The 16,532-nt window shown below is 43.6% G+C and overlaps 2 protein-coding genes and 1 long non-coding RNA gene across 3 annotated transcripts; 2 read left to right on the top strand and 1 right to left on the bottom strand.

Annotated features, from left to right (window-relative positions):
* Positions 1-3,314: 3,314 nt before the first annotated feature.
* Positions 3,315-5,340, top strand: LOC122011713. Its single transcript, XR_006120014.1, has 3 exons — positions 3,315-3,416; positions 3,501-3,593; positions 4,477-5,340. It is a non-coding gene; the product is annotated as an uncharacterized LOC122011713 (long non-coding RNA).
* Positions 5,341-6,829: 1,489 nt separating this feature from the next.
* Positions 6,830-8,155, top strand: LOC122011479 (transcription repressor OFP8-like). Its single transcript, XM_042567873.1, has one exon. The coding sequence runs from the start codon at positions 7,338-7,340 to the stop codon at positions 7,881-7,883; it is 546 nt and encodes a 181-aa protein (XP_042423807.1). The 5' UTR covers positions 6,830-7,337; the 3' UTR covers positions 7,884-8,155.
* A 2,235-nt stretch (positions 8,156-10,390) lies between these two features.
* LOC122011570 (transcription repressor OFP13-like) lies at positions 10,391-11,217 on the bottom strand. Its single transcript, XM_042567954.1, has one exon. The coding sequence runs from the start codon at positions 11,058-11,060 to the stop codon at positions 10,428-10,430; it is 633 nt and encodes a 210-aa protein (XP_042423888.1). The 5' UTR covers positions 11,061-11,217; the 3' UTR covers positions 10,391-10,427.
* Between the last annotated feature and the right edge of the window lie 5,315 nt (positions 11,218-16,532).

Below are 16,532 nucleotides of genomic sequence, written 5' to 3'. Positions count from 1 at the left end.
CTGTATGTGACACCATATACTATGTTATCTACAATATAAAATAATTGAACATCTACATTTGGTATATATAAATGTAGTCACTTGACCAATGTGATTCTTATAAATATTTATACAAAAGCTAGGTGATCCGGCGGTATAGACAGGGGACCCCCTTTGAGGGGAATCAACGCCACGTGGAGGACAAAAGTCAAGGGCAGTGTTAGGTTCAGCCGACCGGAAAAGGACCGACCGGCCGAACGGGGTATAAGCGGAAGCAAAGACAACCCGACGGGGAGTCGGCTCTCCGACGCTCATGGTGAACAAGGTGGTCGGGCCGAGCAGGTAGCCCGCTCAGCCGAGGCATAAAGCAGTAATGCTATGAACAGTTTCATCCAAGCACACGACCTACAATCTCCCGAGCGGATCAGTACCTACGTCCGGTCGGACGTGATGGGACTGTCGAGCGGCCGGACGCTCGGCGCGGGAACAGAAGAGACAAAAGGACAAGGGAAACATCGGGAAACATCTTCTGACAGCAGGCATGTTCTATGACCAAACCATACGCAGAATCTTACGACAGAAGGTTCCGCCGTCCCATCAGAGAGGTGCTCGGACTGTAGCGGTATGGTGTCAGGCAAGCTCCTCTGACAAACCCATACTGAGGTATGGTAAGAGGACACGTGTTCACCTCGGGGGGTGTGCACTAGCTTCTCCACAGCTCTATATAAGGGTCCTCATGCTTCGCCGGAGGTACGCATTCTCTGAGATTCGAAACCACTTCTGTATTTTCCTCTTGCCTGACTTGAGCGTCGGAGGGTCGTCGCCGGGAACCTCTTCCCGGCCCGACTTCCTTGCAGGTTCGCCGGAGATCCATACGGCCGGTCGGAGATCCACGTCATTAGTCCGGAGATCGCCACGTGCCCAGCGTCCGTTAATTCAGCGTTCGGACAGGATCAATTTTGCACCGTCTGTGGGAACGCACCTGCATCCGAGCGGAAGCAATGGACGAAGCTGGACGACCGTACACGGTGATGCTCTCCACGGAGGAGCTCGACGCTCTGATCGAGGTAAGAGCAGCTAAGCTTGTGGAACAACAGAAACAGAAGTCGCAAGCTGAGCGGATTGAGCAACAAGCGACGTCAGCATCATGAGGCCGAGCGGAAGCACCGCCTGCCACGGTTCCATTTCATCAGGCCCTATTCCGTACGCCTCCTGAAGTCGCAACAGTTAATCGTGATGGAGGATCTTCATCCGATGAGGCGCCCGTGCGAGACAACAGAAAAGGCAAGGCCCCTTGAACGGACGCTTCTCCTGAGCGGATCAATCGTCAGTTTTCGGAGTCCATCCTGCGGGACTCTCTGCCAAAGCACTATGTGCCCCCGGCGATCGGTGAATACAATGGAACCACCGACCCGGACGATCATCTGGGTAAGTTCGACAACACAGCTACCCTTCATCAATACACAGATGGAGTAAAGTGTCGGGTGTTCCTTACCACCCTCTCGGGATCGGCGCAACGGTGGTTTCGGAGGCTGCCGGACGGATCCATTACAAGTTTTAAGGAGTTCCGCACGGCCTTCCTCCACTATTTCGCAAGCAGTCGGCGTTATCAGAAGACCAGTGTCAGTTTGTTTGCCATCAAGCAAGAGCCCAGAGAGCCGCTCAGAGCTTATATCCAATGATTCAACCAAGTGGCCATGAATATTCCAACGGCCACCTCAAAAACGATGATAAATGCGTTCATGCAAGGCCTCGTGGACGGTGACTTCTTCCGCTCGCTCATTCGGAAGTCGCCCCGAGACTACGATCATATGTTACACCGGGCCAATGAATACATCAATGTGAATGAAGCCCAGGCGGCCCGAAGAAAAGAAGTGCCAACTGAGCGGCTAGCCCCTGCCGAGCGGAAGCCTGTCACTCGCCAAGAGCTGCCCAGAGGACCGAGGGTCGAAGCAGTCTGCCCTCACCATGCGAGGTCTCAAGCCGTTCAGGAGGTAGCTGCCGAGCGGCCCAAACCAAAGAAGAAGGTATGGATACCCATGTTTTGCTCGTTCCACCGGACCGACACGCATAACACACGAGATTGCTGAATCCTTCCCTTGATCGCCCACCCCGCTCCTCGGAGTAGCCGTCGTCGATCACCATCATCCGACAGGCGACAGCGATATCATGAGGCCGATCGGCGGATACCCGACAGGCGACAGCAACAGTCTCCCGAGCGGCATTATCCTCAGAGGCACGAGGACAATCCCTGGGTGTCTAGGGAGTGGCCCAGGCCGTCCGCTCGGGAAGAAGAAAATAGAAGCAATACTTCCCGAGGCGAAATCAACATCATCGCTGGCGGACCGACCGGAGGTGATTCCAACAGAGCAAGGAAGGTGAGCGTCAGGCAGCTTCAGATCCATGCGGTCGGCTGCAGCCAAGAACGGGCGAGGGGGCCCGAAATCAGTTTCGGGCCCAGGGACTTGGAGGGAGTCGAAATACCACATGACGACGCTCTCCTCATCAAAGCGGTAATAGCTAACTATACTATTCACCCCGTTTTCATTGATACAGGAAGCTCGGTCAATATTATATTCAAAAAGGCCTTCGACCAATTGCAAATTGATCGAGCAGAGCTTCTGCCCATGACAACCCCCCTCTACGGGTTTACGGACAATGAAGTTCTGCCGGTCGGACAGGTCCGACTGGCTATTTCGCTGGGAGAGGAGCCGCTCAGAAGGACGCGGACTGCCAACTTCGTCGTGGTCGACTTTCCTTCAGCATATAATATTATTTTGGGGCGACCGACGCTCAGCGAGTTCCGAGCGACCGTCTCCACCTTCCACCAGAAAATCAAGTTCCCGGTGGAAGATAAAGTCGGAGAAGTATGAGGAAACTAGCTGGCGGCTCGGCGATGCTACGTCGAGATGATCCGAGCTGAAGCTAATTCCGCTCGAAAGACGCCACGGATCGAGGTGAACGCCATAACCGAAAAACCACCCTCTTTGGTTTATGAAGAAAAAGAGGAAGTGCAGATTCACCCGACCCGATCGGAGATCCACGTCATTAGTCCGGAGATCGCCACGTGCCCAGCGTCCATTGATTCAGCATTCGGACATGATCACTAGGCTTTTAGTATACACTCCAACAGTGCCTCTTCGGATTGGTCTAGTGGCTAGTGCATAATGTGTTGCCACAATGAGATCTGGAGTTTGAATCTCGGTAATACTGAGGTACATACCTCCCTTATGTGCTAGTCATTCCAAAAACTAATAGCCGTCTGTGATTTACCTCCTCCGTGTTGATCATGGGATGGGGCGTTAGGCCTTTTGCGACAATGGTCCACTCCTCCTCCCGGTCCGGTAAATAGAGCATAAATCTTCTCCTCCGTTCCTCGCTTCCGATCAAAGTGTGCGGCATCTCTGACCTCATCGTCCCTCACTCTCTCATATTGGGTGTGCTTTTCCCTTCTCGGTTTTTCTTCTCTTCTATAGAGCTTCTGTTCTTGTTTCTCACTTCGATTTGTTGTTCTTTTATAGAGGAATCAGATACGAATCGCGCGAGACGGCGCGAGCCTTTGAAATTTGTACTCCGAATGAATCCTTCGAGGACCCGACGGGGTGTGCTCGCGGGTGAGTAATTGAATGCAGTTATGATCCCCTTTTGTTCGCGTTTCCGTGTTGTTGCGCTGGTTAAGTTGGGATTTCTTGGGTTGCTTTGAAGAGTGAAGCAGATCGGATCCGCGTTTGATTCTGTTTCTAGTGTTTATTTATCCCTGTAGATTTGATTAAAATTTAGGATGTTTAACATATAGATGAATCTAAAGTCATATTTGATGAATGGTCATAGTATCAAAGGAAACAATGGCTCAAGAATCATTTGAGTAAGATGTCGACAAGAGATCTGAGGTGCATGTTATGCTAATTTGTCTCGTTGGTAAGGTTCAATAACAATCGCCAAAACCATGGTAATTCCAGTTTCTCTCATATGTCAATTTTAATGTAGGATTATACTTGGTGAATCAGGTTGTTATCTTGTAAGCTTGCTTCACAGATTCTTGCTGTAATATCATCAGCAAAGGATCATTGTTTCAGGATTAATCATGCTTAAGGAAAAGCTTCTAGATGTTTTGCATTTTTCTGTTTTCAAGACATTTCTATGTTAGCCAACTATTGGCGACTGTAAGTACCCTGTGCCTACTTCATCAGGTACTAAATATAACATTGTAAACCTTGGCATAGGTTGATTATTCTATTAAATCCTAAAACACTAGAAGGATGAAACTGTCATGGAAGGAAGTGGTACTCTCTTTCGGAACTAGATGCCATTTGCTATTATAACACTGCAGCAAAGTGAAATTTATCTGAGTTTAATAGAATAACTAATGGAAAAATCTAGAGAAAAGAAGAAGATTTGCATATTTCTTTTATTGATGCAATAATTAAATTGTAGTAAGTAATTACATCTATGATAGTCCTACACAACTTTTACCATTTGTTCTTTTTCCTCTTTCAGGAAGGAGAATACGGGATGTAAACAGTTTACATGATTTTGCCAGAAAATCCTTGTGCCAAAAAGCCACCTGATCATTATAACGATTTCCAAGCTGGATTCTATTTAAAAATGCAATAATTGAGAGTGACAGTGAGAAAATTATCGCAATACGATACGATACGGGTAAGTAGGGCAAGGTAAGAGCACAATGTAATTTTAGCCAGTCATGAAGCAGATTAAGGCAAGGTACAATGTTGTTTTCGCATGTCAAGAAACAGATCAAGGCAATGCATAATGTCGATTGTTCCGGGGAACCGGGCATCGCAGAGGAGAGGAGGTCAACTCAAGTCGGATTATGCTTAACAAATATTAAGGAATTTGTGCGCCCGATCAAGGCATCCACAAAAGAATTAATCACATCCGAATGGCTTGTTAGGCAATTCGCGGATCTATCTCAGACTATCTGATACCCACTCCAGCTAACTTCAGAATAGATTGGAGTGGTCTGAAGATTTTCAAAAAAGGATTTGATGATTAAAGTATTTGATCCTGTTTGAAAATTGTAAAGATGACGCGCTGGGTACGGTGGATTGGTGGTTGACTGATAGAAGACCTTTTACTCTACGGAAAAGCTTCCTTCTGCTCCTGCGCACACGGAAACGAGCCAACAAAACGTCAGCGCCCAGAAACCAGGGGAGTCCTTGGCGACCGATAAATGAAGAACAGTAAGAAACGTGCATCTCAAAGTGGAGTTGCTGATATTCAGAAAACATACCTTCACTACTGAAAGGATTTTCCCTTTATATATCACTTCTTAGAACCTTCACAATCATGAGGTGTGACAAAGTGTATAAGAGTTTGTTAGGCAATGCACAATAATTATCTGAGGAATCTTTCTTTTACCGATATGTATACCTCTTTTGTCGTTTATAGCTTCTATTATTGCTGAAGCTGATGAAGAAATATGCTGTTATAAATGATCGATTGACGGGGGATAAGAGGGTCCCTGAAGAAGGTCCAGAAGAATATTCTCTAATATATAATTTGTTATTTTGACAGGTTGTTGTCTGTTGAGTATATCTCGACCGATCTTTAAGTCTGTCCGCCTTTATATTTGTCTTGGTATTAAATAATCAAGCGCATCCCTAAGCCATTAATTCGGAAAATAATATAGTGCCTTGGTTATGTTGGAAGTCCGTCTGAGAAATAATATGATGCTCCCTGTTTCCTGGAAATTCCTCTGATAACCTATACTTTAATGGAAAAACGTCCGAAAAGTAATATAAGGCCAAGTGCTATAGGCCTAGTCATCCTTTTATCCGACCGTGCTTATAATGAGCTGGACCGGGAAATGAAGCTACAGTATGAGCGGTTCAGTTAATATGTTAAGCTGAGTTGTATTCTGCCCGGCCAACTTTCTATATGGCCGAGGCATATGAACTTGTCCGACTTCATAACGGATGGATACACAAACATACTGGCACATGGAAATCCATTAGGGCGGCCAATAATTAAGGTCACCTGGGTGTGTACAGGGAGACTCGTACGAAGTAAGGAGTTTAGCCTTGCCCTTGATCATACCTACGGTTGGTCTATTGTGGAGTGAGTGGTCGTTCCGATCGGCACATAAGGATGACCGTCCTTAACCTCGGTCGGGTTTAAGAGCTGACCATCCCTAGGGCACTATAGGAGCGGGTCACCTTTAAGGCACTAAAGTCACTAGGTTCAATCGACTTAAAGCTTGTGACTCGGCTGGGTTGGATCTAACAACCTTAGCACTGGGCGACCAATCAAAGTTTGATGAAGGGATGTTCTCCTTTTGAAGCTTTGACCGCTATGCTATCTTGACTTTAACTATCACATCATCCTTGGATCTGCTCGTCATAACTCGTATTAGTATTAAAAGAGAGAATGTAAGAACATTGACTTTATAAACACATGATCGAAAGAAGTAATAGGCTTGGGGACAAAAGATGCCACTTCTATTTTCAAATTAGAAATGCAAAAGGACAGAAATTCTTCATCCTCTTTTTTCCAGTTCGTTATTTAGCAGATGGGAATTCGCGCTGCTCACAAACAGAATTTAACTTCTCTTTGTAATTTGTGGTGGTTACTTGCAGTACATTCAGATTTCGCCTGGTGTGCTGCAGTGGTGAACAAAGTATAATTCTCATGAAATTATTGGAATGTACTGATCCAAATTGAAATCGATCCTCTTCGGCTAGAGGAGATATTTGTGCTCTGTATCAGCTGTTGCTTTGTGACCGAACAGAGTCCTTTATTTGGGACGATTGCTCGTATGAGAACATGGTTCAAAAACATTCTTTCCCAGAGTTATAAACCAAGCTATGGTGACTCCCTTCGTGTTATCTGCACAATGTAGAGACATGCACGGGTTGGATGAAAGCTTCCATTCTTCTGGTGGATTACCTTTAAGTAGGCATTTGCTGGCAGTGGCTCTGCATTCTGTTGACTCTTCTCATTGGTAATTAGCTCAGATATCAAGGGAAGATCTTTCATGAAATTGCATCTGATCAAGTTGTAATTAGCTCACATCACATGAACACTAATTTTCCATCCATGGAGACGCTCATGAAGTGAATGCACAGGGAAGGCAGCATTGATTGGTTCACATGGCCACTTGTTTAAGGTCAGTGCTATGCACTCTTAAATCTGACTTTTCCTTTCTTTCACAGCTTTGTATACTGCTCAGCTAGACCATGCTTAATCCAATCCAGTTTTTCCTCCATCAATTTCAAACACCTCCATTTCCATGGAAACACCTGAGCTTTATCCCAATCGCTTTTTAAGCTCCAACAGCCTCTCTTTTCCTGTACAGAATGACCCCTTCCACTTAAAAATCCCACCTTTTTGTTTTCTTCATGCCTTCGTCGCGGAGGAAGTTCGTGCTCCGGCAGACGGTGTCGGTCGATGTCGGATGCAGCTGCCGGCGGCCAAAGCTCCTTCCTTTCCTCTATTCGGCGCCAAAATTCTTGCCGCCGAAGAGCCCCAGCCCTTTTCCCCCTTCCGTCACTGCTTCGCTATCTGAAACAACTGGTACCACCACCACCACGGCCGTCACTTCCTCCCCCTCTCCGCCGTCCTACTGGTCCGAGAAGTCGGCCAGGGGCAGGAAGAAGAGTGTGGCGGAGGGGAGCACGGCGGTGGTGAAGAACTCGTCGAACCCGTACGTGGATTTCCGGGACTCGATGCTGCAGATGATCGTGGAGATGGAGATTTACGCGTGGGACGACCTCCGCGACCTCCTCCACCGCTTCCTCGCCCTCAACGCACCCCGCCACCACCACCTCATCCTCCGCGCCTTCTTCGAGTTATGGAGTGATATCTTCTCGATTGCCTGGCCGCCACCGCCGCCGCCGCCGCCGCCGCCTGAGTTTGCCTTCGGGAAACCCCAATCTCGCCGGTGACTCTCCCCGCAAGTGACCTGAGAAAAGAAAACGAAAGTCGAGATCTTGCTCCCACCTAGTGACACGTGGATACCAAGGCCTAGCGGTAACTTCACGGGTGGTGATAGGATCTCAATCTAAACAAAACACTTCGTAGCTTTCTTTCAATGCGATTTATTAATGTCTTTTTTTTTTCTTTTTTTTTAATGTCTTTTTTTTTAGAAATTAATTTAAGCGATGTAACATTTAAGTGCTTTAATTCGATGTTATTACATTTTGAATTTGAATTTTGATTGGACATGAAAACTCAAAATGCTTTGAATAAAGTACATATTCATTATAAAAAAATATGTACGTTTACTTGACATTAAAGACATTCCTTCATTTATTATAATTGTTGTAGTTTTAGAATTCTTACTTCTTAAGAAGTAATCATCTTCATTAATTAGTTTTAAACTTTTGGCATAAGTAGCTACAAATTTAATATCCACACCATGGTGTTCAAAAATTCCTCCATTGTCATATTTTGTTTCTTAATTTGTTTTTTTTTCTTGTTAAATCATTTTCAGTGTTTTATTTGGAAACATTACAAAAAATTTGTGTCCATTATTTGAACTAAAATACAAAAAAAATATTATTCTCTTTATGTTGTCTCATTCATGACTTTGAGAATTTAGTGAAAGAAGTCTCTTGGATCCTGAGAATCCAACAAGATTTTCTTATTATGCATAGAGAAGTGACAAATGCGGTTGTAGATGTTGGCACTATATATATATATATATATATATATATATATAGTCTTTTTAAAATATAAATTAGGTTTGGATCACTGTTATGAGGAATTTCATCGTTTTTATTTTCATCTTAAATGAAAAATAATTTTACGTGATGTTTACATGTAAAAATTAGGGTTACTGATATTTCTGTATATATGTTATATGTACTTCTTGTTTTTTCATAAAATCTTCAGTAGAAGGTGTAGAAAAGAATAGTGCGTGTGTATGCAGTGCTTCCTTGTTTAAATAAGTCATTTAAGAGACTTAAATGAAATTTTATTTACATTTGGAATTAAGGATTCTTGAATTATACTTGTATCTTTACAATTTAAGTTGGATCGAGCGCTAACTTACAATCTTGAGTTTGAATGTAAATGAGAAAATAAACTTACAACTTTTCTCCCATAATATTCATGAAATAAGACAATTTTGTTGATTAAAGGTGCAGATTTTTGAGGTAAAATACTACATGAAATATCATCCATGTATACGTAATTTGTATTATGCCTTGCATATTAATTAAGTTTAATTTAAAGATGGATAATTACAGACTATTTTAAATTGGCATTTGGTAGCCCTGCTACATATGTTTAAATTATCCCACTACATGAATTTAATGCAAACTAAATGTGGACACTTGAAACCTGTGAGTTAGGTTTTCCCAACCACTTCAACTAATATTATCTCCTTTTTTTTTTCAAAAATATTATTGTTTCATGCAACAAGGTATGATCTGGTAAACTGACTCCATTCAATTAGATAACTCTTTTTTTTGTTTTATTTTGTTTTGCTTTTTGTTGAAGGATAATATACAACTATTGATCAAGTCACAAGTTGCCGCAAGATTTTCTCCAAAAAAAAAAAAAATCAATTGTATGCATAATTAATAATCAAATTTGTTAATGTTTGAAGATGAAAAATAGTTGAAATACCTTTATTCAAATGGATTAAATATGAACATTGATCGAGCTCCTTAATATAGTAGATTAGATTAAACAAGTATATTTTCCTTTCTTTTTTTTTAATAGGTTCAAGAAGGGTTTAGCTAGGCACACGAGTAGCCAAATTAACATGTCCTTCCTCGAGAGGAGTTTATATATTGTCATTTTTATCTTGTTCATGGAATAGTTAGTCTAGCTTTTGGGACAAGAGGAATCGAATGTCTTGTCTAGGTCACCCTAACCCTAATTATTATTGATTATCGACTACGAGCTAGTAGAACCAACTTAAATATGATAGATATCATAATTCTATCATAATTAATATCCATGTAAACTAATTGTATTTTAAAATCCGAAACAATATAGAAGTTTTTTAGCTCCTCAAAAGTATTGGTAGTGTTTTGTATGAAAATAGAGGTAAAAGAATATATCTAAATCTCCTTTTATACACTTAAAAAAATTTGACGTAATTGTTAAAATTCAACTATATTCAAATTTAAAAAGAGCATAATAAACACACGCAGGAAGTTTCCAATTCAAACGGAAATTTCAAATTCATTCAAACTGAACTGGTCCTAAAATTAATTTAATTGCAATGGCCAAACTGTCTATTTGGATGTTATACTATTTTGTCATTCGGTGCCTTAACATTTGAATAATTACCAGCCCGAGGTACTTTTCATAACTTTCATTCACAAGATAGTTATCGTTTTGCGTTCTCGTTGATCTAACTGAACGAGAGGAACTGCAAGCCAACGACATCCAAATCTGAGAGGAAATTAAAGAGACAATCTAGCGATGTACAAAATGATTAACTCAGAAATTAACTTGTAGATGCCGATCGTTAATTAATTTGGCTCATTGGTTTCCTCCTCTGTTGATTCTTCAACCTTGAAAGAATTAGAAGCAGAGGAAGAAGAAGAAGAAGAAGATGATGATGATGATGAAGAAGAAGAGGAAGAAGAAGAGGAAGAAGCAGAGGAGGAAGCGGCAATGGCCGCAAGCAAATCCAGAAAGGCTCCAACTATGAACCCATGCGTCTTCCTCCCGTTCACCCTCAGGTACCAACACAGCAGCTCCTCCAGCCTCTCCCAGTCGCCGGCACCGAGGCCCTGCGCCGCCACCATTTCCTCCATCGACCTCCGGAAGTCACCGTACGGGTTCTCCGACTCCACCGCCACAGCTACGCTGTCCTCGAACGGCGATTCCTCCTCCTTCTCCTCCTCATCAGTGGCCGTCGGCTTCGCCTCCTCCATGATCGAGCTGGTGTCGCCGCCCAGGTCGAAGAAGAGCCGGTCCGAACGCATGCGCAGCACCTCCTTCTCGCCGACGTCTAACTCCTCCGGCCAGGGGCAGTCGAAACAGGAGCCAGGGTCAGAAGAATAGGCAGAGGGGGGAGATAGGCGCGGAGGAAGAGACTTTGGTGAGTCGTCCCTGAGCTTGAAGAAGAGCAAGCCCAAGCCGCCATGCTTCTTCCCCATTAAGCAAGCTCTCTGTTTCACTCTCTCTCTCTCTCACACACACACAGAGACACACACACAGTTGCTTTTAAAACTTGGGCAAAGCATAAAAGCTAGCTTATGCCTTGTGAAAGAGAGGTGAGGTGGTTTAGGGAACGAGAATCCTATGGAAAGTGGTTGCCTTGTTCTATTTACAGGCAACAATTGTTTAAGTAGGTTAGTTATCTATTTGCATGAAGGAAATCAAGTTGATTGGCTGTGCGTTGCAGGACTTGAAGCCAAGAGAGAGAGAGAAATGGCAGGGCAGGCGATGAATTTCAGCCAGTTTGCGCTGCAGCATTTGAACCACTTAACACCGAACCCGTCCCGCTTGCATTGCATTAATGGGAGAGGGAGAGGGAGCCACGAGAGAGATCAGAGAGGCACTTTATTGCTTCACCTGTTCTGGCTGCTCTTCCAATTTACTCACTCACTACTGCTGTAGATATGTCCAACCTTGAAAGCTCTAGCTATCATCAGGACCAGGTATTTGGCCTGCAGATCACGAGGCCACAGAGATTCAGCCCCCTCAGGATACGGTGCGGTGGTAAAACGGCGGAGCTCTTTCTTATAAAGTGAAGATTCGAATTTCACGTTGGGTGATTTTGAATGTCCATGGAGTTCGAACTACTGATGAAGTTGGAGACCTCTCCGTGGTGTACTAGTTCTTCTCAAATTTATCTACTGGCCGAATATATACGAGGCCACGGGGATTTGAAGATGCATGTGACAGCCTACTCTTCGCATGGTGGTGTGCGTGAGACGACATGCCTTATCTATCTATTTCATGTTTAGAATTATAATTTATGAATTTTTTAAAGTAATTTTAATGCACAAGCAAAGATATATAAACGATTCTTCAAGAGAGGATTCATTTGGATTTACGAAAGAAACATTACGAAAAGAGTTTTATAAACAGAAGTTAAATCACCCTTGCGTGTGTTAGAAATTTGAATAGAAACGAGAAAAAGGTAAATACAGATTTGATTGTGAATGAGATTTAGTGCTGGTCCTTGTTGTTTAAAAGTTCTGGTCGAAACTATTAATTATGCAATTTTTTCATTAATCTAAGTAATAATTATTTTAATCTATAAATTTGAATTTTAGAAATAGGATAAAGAAATAAGATTTTTGGCCTAGGATGAATGTTTCTTTTTATTTACGCATAAATTCCTACCATTCTAATGTAGAAATAAGATTGAAACATCAATTCTAAAACTATTGATATAAATTTTTTTTTTCCAATCCTACACTATTAAATTATCCAAGAATAATAATTCTATTTGTAATCAATTTCATTTAGAATGTAAGAGGTGTCTACAAAAAATAATCTCTTGAATTTTTAACAAAAGAACACTAACAACAAAGAAAAATTTAACTCAAGAATGTAAAAAGATAAACAGAGTAATATATTACAAAGAATGCAAAGAGATAAATAAGGTAGTGTAACACAAAATTCTGACACTAAACTTAAAAATAATAAAGAAGTGTAGCCTATTCAGCTTATTTCCATAATCCTTATTTTCAATATCAACGAATACAGAAGAACGAAGAGAACATCAAGAAGACCTGTTACAAATATATTCACTTTGAGTTTGAGTAATTTAAATAATTTATTCAGCAAAGTAGTTAAGAATTAAAATCTTTTTCAAACACTAGTCCTTATAAAGTAGGACTTAGGAGTTCAGAATAAAGCACAAGAAAAATATATTTAAACGATAGAATAGTTCACTTGTTTTTGATAGATTCCACAAGGAGGTTCAAGTTCAGTCTAGATATTCTACAAAAATCATAAGAATTTGTAAGTCATGGAAACATATTTGGGTGAAATTGCGATAAAACTTTGCAATTTATTGAGAAAAATAGAGATGTGCAAGGAGCATGTAGAAAGAAGTGAATGCTAGATATATAGCATCAATATTTCCACTAGAGATTATGGAAGATAGTTTAAGGAAGCATACCATAACTATCAAAGAAAGGAAAAATAAACTTACCTATGGTGATGCACCAAAAGGAATATGCTGACCTCCAACAGTGAATCATAATTCCTCTCCAAGCTATAGACAAGGAACAAAAAAGGAAGCTCATTTCTTGGGAATTTACAAAAATGGATCAATATTTAGAATTTCTACATATTTTCAATCCACATATTCAACAAAGAAATGAATGTCACAGGTGGTGGTGGAATGTTTTAGAATCACATAAATAAAGCCAAAACAAGAAACTTAAGTAATAACATGTTATTTGATCATGTCCGGAAACTGAGTCAAATGGATTGCCGGGTGAGGTGGATGAAATGTTGACCGAATCGCGACGTCCCGTAGGGAGGTGTGCTGAGATGACTTCTATGTTGACCAAGTCGTCAAAAGTCCTCTCGTTAACGCTACCTGCAGCCAGTGATCGGGTTGCCCCGGTCCTTGGTACCTCGAGGATTGAGGCAGATTCAATGAATATATGAGTAACAATCTAATAATACAATAATGAGATAAATGAGGGACGAGTACGGAAAATGTACCCTAGCCCAGGGGCACCCTCGGATGGGACGTTGCTCGAGTTGTTGCGGGCCGGAAGAACAGATGCCGCCGAGCTGGATCTAACGACAAGGAGCTGAATGCGGTGACACAAAACCTAATGCGACCTCGACACGCAGTCCGAGTTATGACATCGGTACGTAAGCCAGGATAATACATCGGCACGCAGGCCAGGGTAAAATATAGGCACACAGGCCGAAATACAAAACTGTACGAAGGCCGGGATATGACTACAACATGAAGGCTAGACACAAAGCACATAGTCTGGAATGCAATAGCAGCGTGAATGCCGAGACACAACACACAATAATGACTCCCCAACCAAATAATAATAGTGGCGCGAAGGCATAAATGCCAAATTGATGCAAAGGTTGGAACACAACCACAACAATGAGCCGACACATGGAGGCTAACGGCAAAGGGGGTTGCGAGATGGACGAGTCTGCTACGGCAGCGCTGTGCCAACGCTGCCCAATTGCAGGCAGAGGAGGGAAGGCTACTGATAGGTAGATGCGAATCCCAGAAGGGGGAGGGAGACGACATGCGAGTAGAGGATGTGAATGCTGCGTCGCGAGAGGGAGCAGTGGCGGAGTCCGTGACTGGGTCGCACAGCATGCGTGAGGCGGCGACAACATGAGGAGGAGAAGGAAGAAGGAGGAGGAGGTCATCGCTGGCGGCCTCGCTCGAGGGTGGCGACGAAATAGGGAGTAGAGGTGGCGGCGTGGTGCACCCACGAAGCAGGAAATCCCCCCCTTCCTCACCTTAAAACCCTACATAGTGAAAGGACAAAAATGCTCCTCCCTCTAATCTTAATTCCCCTTTTGTCCTATATCCATATTTATATCACAAGCCTCCCCTTCAAGTCTAGTTGAAGGAGATGCGAGTCTGACTGACTAGACCCAGCCAAACGAAAAGTGAAATCCATTCTGAATGCAAAGCCCGATCGTTGGACTTGCAGTATAACATCAAACGAATAGTGACGAACAACAAGCACCTAGCAGAGCAACGAGTGAGTTGCGGACGATGAGCGTCGGGCAGAACGACTAAAGGAGGTGGGAGCGATGAATGAGGTGAGTGTCGACCATGCCATAGAGAGAATATCGAGCTAATCGAAAGATGACGAGCAAAGGGTTCCGAGGGCACAACTGAAAAAATGTTAACTGAGCGATAGTAAATTGAAACCAAGAAAAATACCGACCGAGCGATGGTAAATCATGACCAGACAATCGAATAATGTTGACCTGGCAATAAAAAAATCCTGACCTAGCAATCGAAAAATGTTTAGTGGGTCGAAAGAAGTTGGGCGAGCGGTATCAAATGCGCGACCGAGAAAATGTCGACCGAACGACAATAAATCACAACCGGGCAATCAAATAATGGTGACCTGGCAATCGAAAAATGCTGACCAAGCAGTCATAAAAATGTCTAACGGGTCGAAAGATGATGAGCGAGTGGTATCAAACGCACGACCGAGAAAATGTCGACCGAGCGACAGTAAATCGTGACCGAGCAATCGAATAATGTAGAGCTGGCAATCAAAAAATGCTGACCAGGTAGTTGGAAAAATGTCGAACGGGTCGAAAGATGATGGGCAAGCGATATCAAACACGCAACCGAGAAAATGTCGACCGAGCGACAGTAAATCGCGATCAGGTGACCAAAAAAATATCGACCAAACAATAGAGAAAATGCCGAGTGGGTGGAACGACGACGAGCGAGGGGTTTCGAGGGCGCGACTGAAAAAATACCGACCGGGCAATCGGGAGGATGACGCACGATGTCAAGAGGGCGTGGAACCTGAAAACTGAGCGGAAGCGTAGCTTCGTGAAATCAAAGGCACCCAAGATCAAAGGCCATGAGCCAAGTGGGCATGAAACCAGTGAGCCGAGCGATGAGTAAGACAAGTGCTGATTGGGCGATGAACAACAATGTCGGGCACAAGCACGAGGTTGATGGCGAATGCGAGTAAAACCCGAGAGTTGAGCAGGAGCGAATCCTGTATACGAAGCGGGCGTAAAGCCTATAGAATCGAAGGCGAACGGTGTCGAGCACGTGACCAAGGAAATGTCGATCGAGAAACAGAGATAGTGCCATTCGGACGGAATGAGAACGAGCAAGCGATGTTGAGTGCGCGACCGAGAAAATACCGACCAAGCAACAATAAATCACAACCGGGCAATAGAGAGAATGGTGGACAAGCAAAGTCGTGAGCGTAATCAAGAAAAATGTCGACTAATACAAAGCGAACGACCGAGCAGATAGCCAAGCGATACTGATCGGTCGACTAAGAGAAGGCCAACCAGGTGATCAAAAGAATGCCAAGTGGGCGTGAAACCTGTGTGTTGGATAGACATGGAACCTGAGACTAAATGAGAATGGAAGCAGAGCCCGTGGATCGAGCACGAATGGGAGCAAAGGCTCTGTGAGCCAAGTTGGGCGCAGATCCTGAGAGACTGAAAGCGACCGAGAGCAAAGCCTGTGGATCGGGCGCGAACACGATCAGATCCCGTGGATGGAGTGCGAACGGGAGCAAAACAATCAAATGGTTATGCGAATGCCAAGAAAGGAGAAAAGCGAGTACCGAAGGAGCAGCAAATGCGAGGCAAAGCGATGAGTGAGACGCGAGGGACGAGTTCCAGGCAAAGTGGTAAGTGAGGCAAGAGCGGTGAGTGCCGGACAGAGCTGCTATTGGGACGCGAATGGTGAGTGACGGGCAGAGCGGCGAGTCAGTTGCGAACGATGAGTGCCAGGCAGAGCGGCAAGTGGAATGTGATGAGTGCCGAGCAGAGCGGCGAGTGAGCAATGAGCGTCGACCGAGAGGTCGTTGGGCGTGAGAGCATGCTCACTTATAACTCGCGCTAGGGCGAGAGTCTGGAATCTTGACCGAGAGGTCGTTGGTCGTGAAAGCAAGCTTACTTATAAC

Source organism: Zingiber officinale, chromosome 8A (assembly GCF_018446385.1).
Source record: "Zingiber officinale cultivar Zhangliang chromosome 8A, Zo_v1.1, whole genome shotgun sequence".
Classification (NCBI taxonomy): domain Eukaryota; kingdom Viridiplantae; phylum Streptophyta; class Magnoliopsida; order Zingiberales; family Zingiberaceae; genus Zingiber; species Zingiber officinale.
This window is presented reverse-complemented; position numbering and strand designations above follow the sequence as displayed.